Below are 14,653 nucleotides of genomic sequence, written 5' to 3'. Positions count from 1 at the left end.
TTTCAACACGTTATGCAATAATATGCAAGTAATACAAAACAGTCCAGGATCGTATGTCTTAATGTCATTCTTCGCATGGGTTATTTTCGTCATTTGTCAGAAATGGAAAATTTATCATCTTAGAATTTTAAAACTCTCCTCACTGCTCTGGGAAACACCCAGAAACTGTGGTACGGACCTGAAAAGATGTATAAATATATAACAAGTGCATCATGCTAATCAGTACTGTATAGTGCTGTAATTACTAAATACTGTATCCTCCTCTAACATAAGTATTCATTCATGAGCAATACACTGTATTTTACAGCAGATTATAACAGCATTGGCAACAGGAAATGTAAAAAAAAAACAGTTTTTAACAGTTTCTGTCGTTTTTTAAAAACAGCAGAAAACGACCTTTTTCAGTAAGCCTATAAAACATATATTTGGGATGCAAATGAACAGTTTCAGAGAAGTTTGTATGAATGAAATATGAAATATATCTTTTGTTAAACTAAACTTAAACTTTAACGACATAAAAACTAAACTAACAACAAAACGTGACTCAGACATGAAATACAATAAACAAGACATGAGAACCGGGATACACAACAGCGTCGTTTGAACCACACAACAACGTGCGTAACACAACCAACGCAACATCGTACAATGATTTGACAAAGACACAAAGATACAAAAGAGCAGGTATATGTAAGGCAAAACATTAGGATCAGTGGGTAAAAGGTGACAAGGCAGGAATAAAACAATAGGAAGGATGTGGCTCAACACAATGTGGGAAATCACAACATAAACACAACAACTGCTGCCAAATTAAATAACAATAACAAAACACCTGCCAGCACCCCCTCTGGTGGCCTGGCAGGGAAATGTCATAGTAGTTCCTGACACATGGAATATCCGTCAGAAGCCGGTGCCTCAGAGGGAACAAAAATCCAGACCCGAATGCGGGGATAGATGACAAACCGAAGTTTTATTTAAAAATAAATAAATAAATAAATAAATAAATAAATAAATAAAATTAATAAACACAGGAAAACACAAGGGAAACTGAGTGACTATAATACAAAAAAAATAAATAAATACAAGAATAACAAAAAAAAACAAAAAAAAAAAAAACAAAACAAACCTGAAAACCAAGAACAAAATGGAGAACACCAGGTAACAAATATTGAGGACTCCACAAAAGCATAAAAACAAGCAAAACCCTGCCCACACGCCCCCTGGTGTTAAAGCAGAGAATTTTCCAAGCCATCGTGACAGTATCAAGGCAACGGGGTGGAAACCTAAGAGTAGAGTGACTGAGTAGACTGTTTGCACAGGACTAAGCAAATGTGTGATTTTTACCTAAGGTCAAAAAGCATTGTGTATGAAAAATGTCAAACATATATTGGATTAAGGAATTAGTACTTATGACTGTTAATTAATTACACGTTAGATTATTTAAATTTGTCACGTTGACTGTTTACCCGGCGAAACAGGCAAACTAACTGCTTGAAGAAAAAAAAAATAATAACACTAAATAAGTGAAATAAAAAAGAAATAAATAAAAACCAATCCCAGAATGCCATGTCGCTACAGTATGATACTGTATTACAGTCGAATCAGGCTACAAATAGAAATTGTCTGTATATTTAATGTATTGTAAACATACAGTAAAATACTGTTAGAAATTAGCTGTAAATTTATAACCTCTGTGAATTTATTACACTTTTTTCTTATCGTAAACACACATGAACACATCATGCAACTTGTAGGTACTGTATGTAGATAAATAAAACAACTGAATTTAGATTTATTCCTTTTTCATTTTGGTCTATTTTATCAGATTGGTCTATTCTTCCTGGGCAAAAAAAAAAAAGGCACCAAAAAACAAAAAAACAGAAAGCTTTTCTTCTTAAACAGTTAGTAATCAGTCACTGCCAAAATGAATAGAAAAGGATGTGGCCTCTTTGACGATGCTGGTTCCTGCTCAGAATATCTGCACTCTCCATTAGTTCGGTGGCGTTTAGCCGGCTGCTCCATCTCCGCCATTGCCCCAGGGTTAATTAGGAAAAATCACAGTGATTCTGACAATATAACGCTTATAGCTCAGAGGTGCTGGAGATGGCTGCTACAGCAAGCGAAGCGAGTGAGTAATGCTGAACAGCAAGAAACGGACTGCACAAAGACGGGGAGAGTTTAAGAAAAAAAAAAAGTGTCAGTACCATGATAGAAAAAAAATGTATAAAAATAAATAAATAAATCAAAAACCTGGGGAGAAATAAGAATAGTCGACGGGGAACGCCTTTGACGGAGGTGAGCCGCTGTTTAAAGAGGAAATGGAAAAAAAACAATACAGGAAATTGACAAATGGAAAATAAACATGACGGCCCAAAATGAAAAGGATGATAAATGACTGAGTATTAAGTACAGACTTGGCAGCATGTTCACAAATAAAACATGTCAGGATTTATTGTGTGATATTACACAGCCGCAAAGTCACTAATCTGCTGCAAAAATTTGTTTAGTATTTGAAACCTGAACCAGATGAAAAAAGACTTAAATGTCTAAAGATAAATAAGAACCATACTACTACTACTACTACTACTACTACTACTACTACTACTAATAATAATAATAATAATAATAATAAGAAGAAGAAGAAGAAGAAGAAGGATGAAGAAGAAGGATGATGATGATGATGACGACGATGATGATTATTATCTAAACAGGAGCACATTAATATGAATTGCTTTTCAGTGTGAACAGAATCTGAGGTGAAGTTTGCCTTCACAATAAACATAAGTATAAATTGTTTTTCTTTTCAGTTTTCATTTTACACGGCAGAGTTAAATTCTTGCTTTTAATCGGTTGATTAATTCTCATCGATCGATCGATCGATAGATAGATAGATACTTTATTGACCCTGGAGGAAATTCAAAGGGGGGAGGGGGAGGGGGGACATGAACACAGTCCCCCACTCTCAGAAATTATGCAGTCGATATTCCCGCATTTGGGGAATTTGAAAAAACACTTTGAGCAAACCACCTCCTTGATCATTGCATTGTCCCTGCCAGGTACGTAAGAGCTATATAAGCCACAATGGACAGAATTTTTTAGCTGTAAGTCAAATCACTGGTTGAGATTCATGAGACTTTCGAATATAGTAGAAACTCCAGACTCTAGCAGTTTTTGGAAGGAGTCCAAACAATTCCTGTAACAGCAAACTATGAACAAAATAGCACTGAACCAGAAGAAGTGTAAACTCATAGTGAATTTTTATTTCTGACATTTTCATCCAAATGACTTACTTAGTAGCTGCTTGGGGTCTATAGACCTCACTGCAACTACTTTAGGTATTTTCTGTATCACAAATCGACGGGATTTGGCAGCTGAGTAAACGCCGAGCAGTTTAAATATGACTTGTATGATAATAACAAAACTAGCTTTACTCGAATTCAGTAAATCGTAAAGCCCATGAAGACACCTTAAGATATGAACGTTAAAACCATAACAGAAGTACAAACATTTCTGCTTATCCATGACATTTTGGATGGATTTTCCTCATACGCTCTTCCTTTAGGTGCTCCCATTTCTCTAAATGTCACACACCCGGTCTCAAGATGCAGCATATACACATCTAGATGAAGAACAACTCTCTGAAAGCTTGGTGAAAATGCGTCATATAGCAACGCAGCATTAGCTAAAAAGTTCTATGCGCCCTGGGAAAAGGCCTTCGGAATAAATCAAAACCTTTTTACTATTAACGCTGACATAAATCTGTCTTTTTTCTCACGAAAAAAGACAAAATGGTTCAACGTATTTCATGGCGCACCCCGATATATTCTATAAGCTATACTGCTTGTACTACTGGTACATAGCAATACAATTACAGAAATAGGAAATAATAGGAACGGAAAACAATCAGAAATTCGGAGTTTCGGTTCAGCTAAAAAAACATAACTGCCAATCAATCGTGATTCATTTATTAATTGGTTCGTGTAATCTAATTAAAAAAAAGACTTTGATAACTTCTAGATGTTAAAATGTGTAAATGTTTCCAGGTCTGCAATAGTGTGTACTGTATATTGCAGATGTCCAAGTGTATATGAGAACTCGCGTACATACCGCTGCACTCGTGAAGGCGGAGCAAACACTCCATGTTTTGGCGGGCAGCTGAAATACTTCACGCCTCCGACAGAGCCGTCGTTCTTCCCACTGGGTTTATCCAGTTCAATCCCAAGCCAAATACCTGCACCCACATAAACACACACATCATATAAGTCATAAACACCATCAACAAATAAACAAAAACTATATATACATTATATATATACAGATACTCTCTGTTCTTCTTACTCTCGAATCTTTGATCTTATCATGGACGATAGTGATACAACACAATTGTAAAAATAAATTCAATGTCACGTGGCACGTCATCCTCATCTTCCGACAACTAAGCTAACGTAGCCATTAACAACCTAACGTTCTTCAAGCATGCAGACGTCAGATAAAACCTTGTAGAGTATGATATAATATGATACGATATGATACTTTAATACATATATGATACTTAGCTTTAGCGATTTCATTTTAGGGTTAGCGCAATTGTTAAAGATTTTATAGGAGATAGGATTATTTACTGAACAAACTTTCTATTAGATTGCTTTAGTCAATTTACTCTAATTTGTCGAATTCTAGGTAGGCTAGGTCACGGTTCGACAATTTCTGGTTACAATGGGTCATCGAAACGCATCTCCTTTGTAACTCAGGGTTTAGCTGTATATACAGTACATACATAAAAGGTCATATCTTACATTTACTGCATAGTTTAATTTTCAACTACAGGCCTTAATGAAATTTTGCTCTAGCGATTATTTAGTTCTGGGCATTTCCCGTGATTGCTAGTGTTGAGACGTTATATAAAACTGATAAATAGTGTAGGCATACATCCTCATGAATAAAACAACATAATGATGACATTATCGAGTAGTTTATATGTTGATTGAGTCAGCTTATTCAGCATTGTGCCCACACACTAAATCCACTTTTCTTTATAATGGCCAGAGTGTTGTACGACTTCAATCATAATGCAAAAAAAAATGACCTCGGAGGACAGAAGTTTAAGATAAGTAGCTTTAAAGAGCTTTAAAATCTTTACATTTAAAAGAACGAGAGAATGGCTTTAGGGTAAGAAGCACGTGTAAATGAACAAAATTTATGGACAGAGAATGTAAATTGAGTACATATTTTAAGTAATAATGATGTTTACAAACTATATAAGGAATGAAACATGACTCGGTGGTGGCATTAAGCAGGAAAGGTGCATTAGGAAAGGCCATCAGTGTCTTTACCACCTTTGATACTTAAGAGACTGTGCTCTAAGGTGTTAAGGAACTTTTGAGAGCATCCTGGGGGAAGCATCTCAGCCTGAGTTGAGCACCAAGTAGGACAGGCGAGATCTCCAGAGGATGGTGTGATCAGCTAAGCGTATCATCCGAACTGAACTCCCTGACCTGCAGTCCATCTACAGCAAGCAGAGGTGGACCAAGGACAGGGCGATATTGAAGATATCTCAACCATCCAAACAACAGGCCAACACAGAGAAAATAAGAATGAGCTTCTTCCCACAGGGCATTCGGGCCCTCGACCAGAACATCACATGGGAATAAGACTAGGGTTTGTACTTTTTCTGGACTTTTATATACTTCAGCAGATTTGTTGCACGGAACATATTGCATAATTGCATACATCTGAACTTTATTCAAAATAGACTCAGTGGCAAAATTCAATATTCATAAATGTATTTGAATATTTTCTTTACATTTCTCCTCGTTGCTTGTACAGATATTTTCGATTATTATTGTCACTATTTTAATCATTATTTTAATGATCAATTGCCATATATTTATTCGAATATTTTTAAATAGGTTTTCTTTTTTGCTTGCACAGATAATATTTCTATTTTTATTGTCACTATTTGATTATTATTTTAATAATCTATGTTAATATATGGATTTTAATATTTTCTAGATGTATTTTCCCCCATTGCTTGTACAGATAATTATACTACTATTTTTATTTTAACTAGTTTTTATTCTATTTTTTTTATCCTACTTTTTATGACACGGCCAGACAAGAAATCTTTCACTAGACCTCATACAGGATATGGTTGTGTATGGGACAAATACAATTAAATTGACAGGAAAATAATCAACAGTATTTTGGCATGATACAAAGTGAAGTTACCATTCAGAAGTTGAATCTTTTTTGTAGAACAACAAAAGATTGTGTTTTATTTCTCTTACACCACAGCGATTTGCCAACTAGGTAACTGCTGAAACTAAGAAAAGTCCCTTGTCTTCAGATACATTGACGGTGGAGACTTCTTCCCAAAATACTGTATTAACAGTTTATATGCGTTTTAATCTGTTTGCTCCAAGAACATGAGAAATATATTATACAAAAATTCAAGATTAACATTAGACTTATTTTTAAATGTGTTTGTATTTATCCCAAATGAACAAGCCTGAGGTGACTGAGGTGACTGTGTAGAGGACAAACTCCCTCAAATGGAAGAGGAAGAAACCTTGAGAGGAACCGGATTCAAAAGAGAAACTCATCCTTTTGGATTTATGCAGAGCGGGCATCAGGGCATTCATAAAAACCTGTGATGTGCCATAGGGTCAGCACTAGTGTCAAAGCTGCTGCTATGGAAAATTCATCAACAGTGTATACCCAATCATATTTGAGCAGGGGGGTGTGAGATTATACAGAAAAGAAAAGTGCAGGTTTAGTTTGATCTTGACCTTAGATTTCATTTCAGACTCAGGTGTGGCTCAATGGGTTAGGTTTTGGAATATTGGCCGGAAGGTTGTGAGTTCAAGTCCCACCACACTGCCACCCTTGAGCAAGGCTGTTATAACCCTTAATTGCTCAGCTGTATAACTGTGGTATAAAGATGTCTGCCAAATGGTACAGGTTTTTTGAGAATTCAACAGCATTCTGGTCCAAAATGATATAATCCATGAAGTTTTAATTAGCGTAAAAGTTGTTACTATAGAAACAATAATGCATTAGACAGTAATGTTAGACGCATCTTAATATAAAACTTGCAGCTGGACAACGTGTTAATCAACACCTTCTGACCAATCAGAACTGAGGATTCAAAACCGCTGTGGTATTCACTATCATGCTGTATTTTTGATAGCGGGAATAAAGTAAAACCACTGACTCAGTAGAGACAGAATGAGTAGAGCGGATAATCTTCTAGTGCTAGCGAATAACGCAGGCTGAACCTCTAACTCCACCGGGCGGTTTTCATAATCTCACAGCTCCACTGAACACAGCTGATAGCTCTTCAGCTTCGCTTTATGCTCCTGATAGTGTCGTAGCCCTGCTCCATTATGCCACCAATTACACTGAGTAAACACTTATCTGCAATAACTGCTGCTAAGTGCCAAACACAGTGATGTGGACTGCAATTCAATAAGATGGCACAGAGACTAGTTTATATTCCTCAAAGAGCTCCAAACGTAAAACTTGTAGCTTCTTGTACTGTAGTAATACTGAAGTGATATGACACAATTTACGGATCATTAAACAGAACTCTACATACAAGCATACAGAAATGAGTCTAGAAATCATGAGAGCTCATTATATAGCAAATATCTGTAATATTCTGTTATACCAAATCTCTACTGGATTCTCTATTCTGATCGGTCAGAGGGATTGATGCATTTTCTAAAGCAGTAAAGTAAAGCACAGGGTTAAATTAGTGCAATTACTGACATGTATAGCAGGCAGCCCACATAAATGGATATAGAGTGGATATAGTATCATAATTTATAGTGTTTATAGTTTATATGGTTTACAGCATGGTATGTGTATAGAATATAATAACTTTATATTGTGTAGAGTTTATATTCTATATTGTTTAGAAGTAGAAGCCTTTATTTTTATCACATATAAATTACAGCACAGAGAAATTCTTACTTTGCATGGAAGGTCAGAGTGCACGATCAGCCAATAATGCTAAAGGGGTAAGGGCCTTGCTCAGGGGCCCAATGGTGGCAGATTGGCAGTGCTGGGGCTTGAACTCCAAGCTTCTGATCAACAACCTTGAGCCTTAAGTTTATAAGGTTAAGGACCCTACTTAGGGTCCCAACAGTGGCAGATTGGTGGACTTGGGAATCAAACTCACAACCATTCGATTGGTAATTCAATGCCTTAACCACTCCATTTTTAACCCCATCATATAAACTACATGGCCAAAGTTTGCAGACTTGTGACCGTAAGCCCAACATGCTTGATTAACATAGTCCCTATATTCTGTTATAATAACCAATGACAGATCATGTCTTCCTGAGCTTACTTGTCATACTGGAACAGGTTTGGGGTTCTCAGTTCAAGCTGAGGTGTCCACAACCTTTTGTCCATAAAGTATTTTTACTGTTTATAGCTTATATTATTTATCATGTCTATATTTTATATAAGAACTAGTTTAATAGACATTCAACACTACTACACATAACAATAAACAGATAAAGTATAGGTGTGTCCCAGTTTACATACAGTACTGTGTATATGCACTATTCTATGATGTTTTGTAGTATAAATAGTGTTAACGGTGAACGAAAGGACGGTTTCAGTAGAACTCTATTGTATGGAGATGAAGACTCAGTGTCTCTCCCTCATGTAGTAGCAGTCTCTCTATCTCTTCACTCTTTCTCTCTCTCTTTACAGTACATGCCACTGAGTTCCTAATCTGATTGCTTCTTCCAGACCTACTTCATCAGTCCTCAGTGCCCGGTGTGCACTCTGCTGGGGATTGATCTTTATGGACAGCCCGTGACTCATGGGATTGCTGTGAATAGGGACGTCATCCGTCTTTGAGCTATCGTTGCGTCAGTCGGGTCTTCATAACATTCATTTGAAGACTTCGGCAGAGAGAAATTAGTGTTGGGTCTGTGGTGAACTCGGAAACAGCGCTGAACTACGATTAGTTCCTCTGGAGCTCTTGGTTACTTAATTACTTAAAAACTATAAACTGTTATAGAAAGAACATTATTTACTTTTACATTATTTCCTGTTCAGTGTCACCCAAATGAGGATGAGGTTCTCTTCTCAGTCTGGTTCCTTTCAAGGTTTCTTCCTCATATTATCTCAGGGAGTTTTTCCCTTCCACCGTCACCTCCGGCTTGCTCATTCGAGATAGATCTTAGAGATATATACTGTATATAGTAACTTAATTTAAAACTCTCAAATACTTATGGACAACTGCTTTGAGACAATGCAAATTGTTAAAAGCTGTAAATTAAATTGAAGATGGCCAGCGACACTGACAAAACACATCTTACAAATGTCTTTTAAGTTAACCCACGTTGTGTGGTTTATTTTTGAACATTTTAAAAATTTTACCGTATTCTGCTGTTTCATTCGAAATCGAATCCTTTCGACCGAGGAACGGATTATAATTCCAATTAAAAAAAACGTTAGTTTTCCATCAGACACAATGCTAACCTCCTGAAATTCAATCACTAGTCCTTAGAGTACACAGTGCATTGTGTAGTAGTGTATAACTAATGATGTGCCATACTTTATTTGAGTTAAAAATAAAATAAAAAAAAAGAAAAGTTAGCAAAATTCCCGTGTTAGAAGACGATTAAAACACTTCAGGACATGCTTTTATTGGAAAATAATGACTTTTCAGCTGGAAACTGTAACTCCACAGTTTATTTATACCATATACTGTACATTACCTCATTCTACCGCTCTTAATGCAAGATATTTACTTCTGTGAGGAAACTTGAATATTGTTTCATTAAGTATTAAGACTTAAAAGACTGGAAATAGCTTCAAGATCGTTCATGCTCTCCGGTTTATAAGTCTATCAAGACCTTGAAGGTACAGAGGAAAAACATTACATTACTACTGTATGACGACCCTTTGGGCTTCTTTTATTCTTTGGATTTTTTCAAAGTTTATGTAAATTAATGCATTTTTTTTTTCACAGATGCAGAAAGCCCAGCTGTGTTTCTTTGCATGTCTTAGCGATTACTCATGCAGGGACACCATGCTCAGCAAACCTGTAACCCGTTCTTGAATAATGTTGATGATTCTTGGTGGTGGTGTGGCACTAAAAAACTTTAAGTAAGAACCCAAAAATGTTTTGTGAGCATGCACGATAAATATTTGTATGCTCAGTCTTCTACTTTAATACATTAATATTTGCACCTTTTTTAACCAGAGGTAAAAAAAAAATTGAATTTGCACATGTTTTGATGTGTCCATATTCAACATTGAATGTTTTTGTCATGTCACCCTCCAAGGTGGTGGTTAATGACTCATATGAGACTAGACACTCAATACTTTGTAGTCTTTCTCTAAGTTTCTCTGAGATCACAAAACTCAGGACTTCTGGTAGTTCCCAGAATATCAAAGTCTACTAAAGGTGGTAGAGCGTTTTCATATTTAGCTCCCCAACTTTAGAATAGTCTTCCTGATAGTGTTCGGGGCTCAGACACACTTTCCCAGTTGAAATGTAGATTAAAAACTCATCTCTTTAGTCAGGCGTACACATAATACATCCCATAATACTATGCACTATTATATCAGAATGCAAATTTTATGAACAGCAGATATGTTAATCCCTCTCCATTGCTTCTCTCTTCTACCCATCCCGAGGCATCCAGAAATGATACCAGCCCTGATCGTCTTCCGTGCGCTGAAGATTTTGGACCACTGAGATGAGGCCGACCCAGCGAACCCTGAGGCATCCAGAGATCTACCAGCTACACTTAGATTCTGCTATACTAAAAAGATGTGAACTCCATGCGATCTTTTGCATCTATACAACATTTGTTAGACTGTATATTTATAATCACACTCTCCACTGTCACCCATATGAGGATAGGTTCCCCTTGAGTCTGGTTCCTCTCGAGGTTTCTTCCTTATCATCTAAGGGAGTTTTTCCTTGCCACTGCTGCCTGAGTCACCTCAGACTTGCTCAGTGGGGGATATATACATACACATTGTGAACTATTTATATATAATATTAATCTTGAATTTTGTAATCTATTAATCTTTATATTATTCTTTATATTAACCCTTTGTTCTGTTTTTATGTTCTATAAAGTTGCTTTGAGACAATGTCAATTGTAAAAAGCGCTATACAAATAAATTTGAATTGAATTGAATAAGTTTCTGTTTTTTTCCCTAGCCTACTAAGAGCATTTCCATTTTCATAGAAAAGTTAAAAAACAAAACAAACAAAAAAAAAAAAAACACATTTTTTTATATAATATTTTATTCATATATTTATTATGCTTTTTTCAACACAATGTAAATGGTGATATCAAACCTGTTTCTGTTCATATGTATCTAAAATGTTAAGGTTTATATTCAACCACTAACATTTTGTATAAGGTTATCCAACAAAGGGAAAAACACATGTCTCACACTGAAAACCAACAGAGTCCTGACTCAATTTATATCAGACAGAGGCAATAAAATAAGAAATTTTTCCTTAGATATTTTATATACAGGTGCATCTCAGTAAATTAGAATGTTGTGGAAAAGTTCATTTATTTCAGTAATTCGACTCAAATAGTGAAACTTGTATATTATATAAATTCAGTACACACAGACTGGAATAGTTTAAGTCTTTGGTATTTTTAATTGTTATGATTTTGGCTCACATTTAACAAAAATCCAAAAAAAAATACAATATGGTGACATGCCAATCAGCTAATCAATGCAAAACACCTGCAAAGGTTTCCTGAGCCATAAGAATGGTCTCTCAATTTGTTTCACTAGGCTACACAATCATGGGGAAGACTGATAAGCATGTTAACAGAAAGAAAAAGATACAGAACCAACGAGCGAACCACAGCCTTGAGAGGCTTGTCAAGCAAAATCTATTCAAGAATTTAGGTGAACTTCACAAGACATAGACTGAGACTAGGGTCAAGGCAGCAAAAACCACCACACCCAGACGTGTCAAGGAATTTGGCCACAGTTGTCGTATTCCTCTTGTTAAGCCACTCCTGAACCACAGACAACGTCAGAGGCGTCTTAGCTGGGCTAAGGAGAAGAACTGGACTGTTTCCCAGTGGTCCAAAGTCCTCAGACGAGAGCAAGTTTTGTATTTCATTTGTAAACCAAGGTCCTAGAGTCTGGAGGAAGGGTGGAGAACTCATAGCCCAAGTTGAAGTCCAGTGATAAGGTTCCATAGTCTGTGATGATTTAGGGTGCAACGTCATCTGCTGGTGTTGGTCCACTGTGTTTTTTGAAAACCAAAGTCACTGCACCCGTTTACCAGGACATTTTAGAGCATTTCATGCTTCTTTCTGCTGAGCAGCTTTTTAAAGATTTTATTTTCCAGCAGGATTTGGCACCTGCCCACACTGAGAAAAGCACCAAAAGATGGTTAAATGACCATGGTGTTGGTGTTATTGACTGGCCAGCCAACTCACCAGACCTGAACCCCATAGAGAATCCCATATGGTCTATAGTCAAGAGGAAAATGAGAAACAAGAGACCAAAAAATGCAGACGAGATGAAGGCCACTGCCAAAGAAACCTGGGCTTCCATTCTACCTCAGCAGTGCCACAGACTGAACAACTCCATGCCATGCCGAATTGAGGCAGTAATTAAAGCAAAAGGATCCCCGACCAAGTATTGAGTACATATACTGTAAATGGACATACTTTCCAGAAGGCCAACAATTCACTAAAAATGTTTATTTTTTTAAATTGGTCTTATAAATTATTCTAAATTTTTGAGATTGTGAATTGATGGGTTTTTGTTAAATGTGAGCCAAAATCATCACAATTAAAAGAAAAAAGACAAACTACTTCAGTCAGTGTGTAATTTATATAATATACAAGTTTCACTATTTGTCTTGAATTACTGAAATAAATAAACTTTTTCATGACATTCTAATTTATAGAGAGTGTCATGGGTAAGGTGTAGAATACAGTAGTGAGCCCAGCTATGCTGTATTGTTTAGAGACTGTAGCAGTGAGGAAAAGACATGAGGCAGAGATGGAGGTAGCAGAGATGAGGATGATGAGGTTCTCTTTAGGAGTGACGAGGATGGACAGAATTAGGGACGAGCACGTCAGAGGGACAGCTCAGGTTGGCTGTTTTGGGGACAAGATCAGAGAGGACAGATTGAGATGCTTTGGACAGGTACAGAGGAGGGAGATGGTTATACTGGTAGAAGGATGTTGGAGATGGAGCTGCCAGGTAAGAGGTCAAGAGGAAGGACAAATAGGAGATATAAGGATGTGTTGAAAGAGGAAATGAAGTTAATTGGTGCGAGAGTAGAGGATGCCGGGGATAGAGTTACTGTAGGTGGAAACAGATGATTCGCTGTGGTGACCCCTAACGGGAAAAAACAAAAGTAGAAGATATATTTGTTAATATAATATTTGGTGACTCAAGCGGTAAAAGCTCTGGGTTGGCTCCAGAGGCAAAGTATCACGACTGACCCTGAGCTCAGACCCCCAAACTCCGATGATGGGATATGCAAAGAAAGGCTTTCAGTGACAAATTAAAGCTTCTTCTTCTTGACTTTGAGTTAAGTAAGAATATAAAAACAGGACTGTCAATACTTTATGTAGAGAGGCATGAACATTCTATCACAATTTCTGGTGCTGATAGTGAGACTTCAGTCTGTCACGTCTACTCCATGGTCTGATTCAAGCGGCTTGGTGTTCAATCTTATCCGCAAAATGGCAAACGTGGCTGATGGTTTTCATTCCAAGCAAGAGGGAGTAAAATCTGATTCTCAATCAATGTGACTCGGTCTTAAAGTGAATTAGGTGTGGCTCCCATTGGGCAAGAATGAAAACCTGAAGCCATACACACTTTTTTTGCAGCAAAGATCGGACACACATTACTAGAAATCTTTCATTGAATAATTATGGGATAAACTTTACTTTTAATCTGCAGCTTTGTCTCTTTAGCTGGCCTTTTCTTTTATTAGTCTAGAGAACAATTCTAATCTATCTACAAACTTGCAAACTCCTGACTGTGAACATTTTTGGTGTGTGTGTGTGCTTGAAAGATACAGCTACTTGCAAATTTCTTACTTTAATGAATATTTATTTGAAGCCCTGTTATTCTCAATGCATTATTTAATACTGCACACAGAAGTGTTTTTTGTTGACAGTGGGTGTGAGATGCTATGATATACTGTAAGCAACATAAAAAAGTGAAACCAATTTTGTCTTTAAAATGTTGCAGATACAGTCCTAGAGTTGGGATTGGTTAAAAAAAAAAAAGTCTGGAAACTTTTAATTGGACCACAGACTACCACTAAAGAGATGTCAGGGAGTGTTCAACAAGAACACCTCAGATACGAATGAATCGTGGGTACGGCCTATTTCAATGTCAGAACGAAGGATTTCGCCGGAAGGTGGAAAGACGTGTTGGCAGGAATGATATACAGTAAAGCTGTGAAAATTCTAAGAATAGAAAGCTCTATAGCTCAAATGAATAGGCAGGTCATAACCTTATCACTAGAAATATAAAGCAAATTTTTCCATCCCTAGTCCTTTAGAGATTTCATAATTATCATCTGAATCACTTTCAACCTACAATTGTGCCTTAAAACTGTGGCCCACTCCTCCTGCTGGAGTGAACCTTGAGCTCAGAGCGCTGAGGA

The 14,653-nt window shown here is 36.7% G+C and overlaps 1 protein-coding gene and 1 pseudogene across 7 annotated transcripts in view; both read right to left on the bottom strand.

Annotated features, from left to right (window-relative positions):
* zgc:103755 (uncharacterized protein LOC449988 homolog) overlaps positions 1-14,653 on the bottom strand; it is a 69,449-nt gene that overhangs the window by 4,639 nt on the left and 50,157 nt on the right. For all 7 annotated transcript variants that reach the window (XM_047821894.1, XM_047821892.1, XM_047821897.1 and 4 more), the window contains one exon: positions 4,108-4,231. In XM_047821894.1, coding sequence (XP_047677850.1) covers positions 4,108-4,231 — 124 coding nt within the window. The remainder of the gene's footprint in view (positions 1-4,107; positions 4,232-14,653) is intronic.
* LOC113643488 lies at positions 2,934-3,064 on the bottom strand (annotated as a pseudogene).

The sequence above is a fragment of the Tachysurus fulvidraco genome, chromosome 12 (genome assembly GCF_022655615.1).
Source record: "Tachysurus fulvidraco isolate hzauxx_2018 chromosome 12, HZAU_PFXX_2.0, whole genome shotgun sequence".
In the NCBI taxonomy this organism is placed as follows: Eukaryota; Metazoa; Chordata; class Actinopteri; order Siluriformes; family Bagridae; genus Tachysurus; species Tachysurus fulvidraco.
The sequence above is the reverse complement of the archived record's forward strand: the minus strand, read 5'-3'. Positions and strand labels throughout refer to the sequence as shown.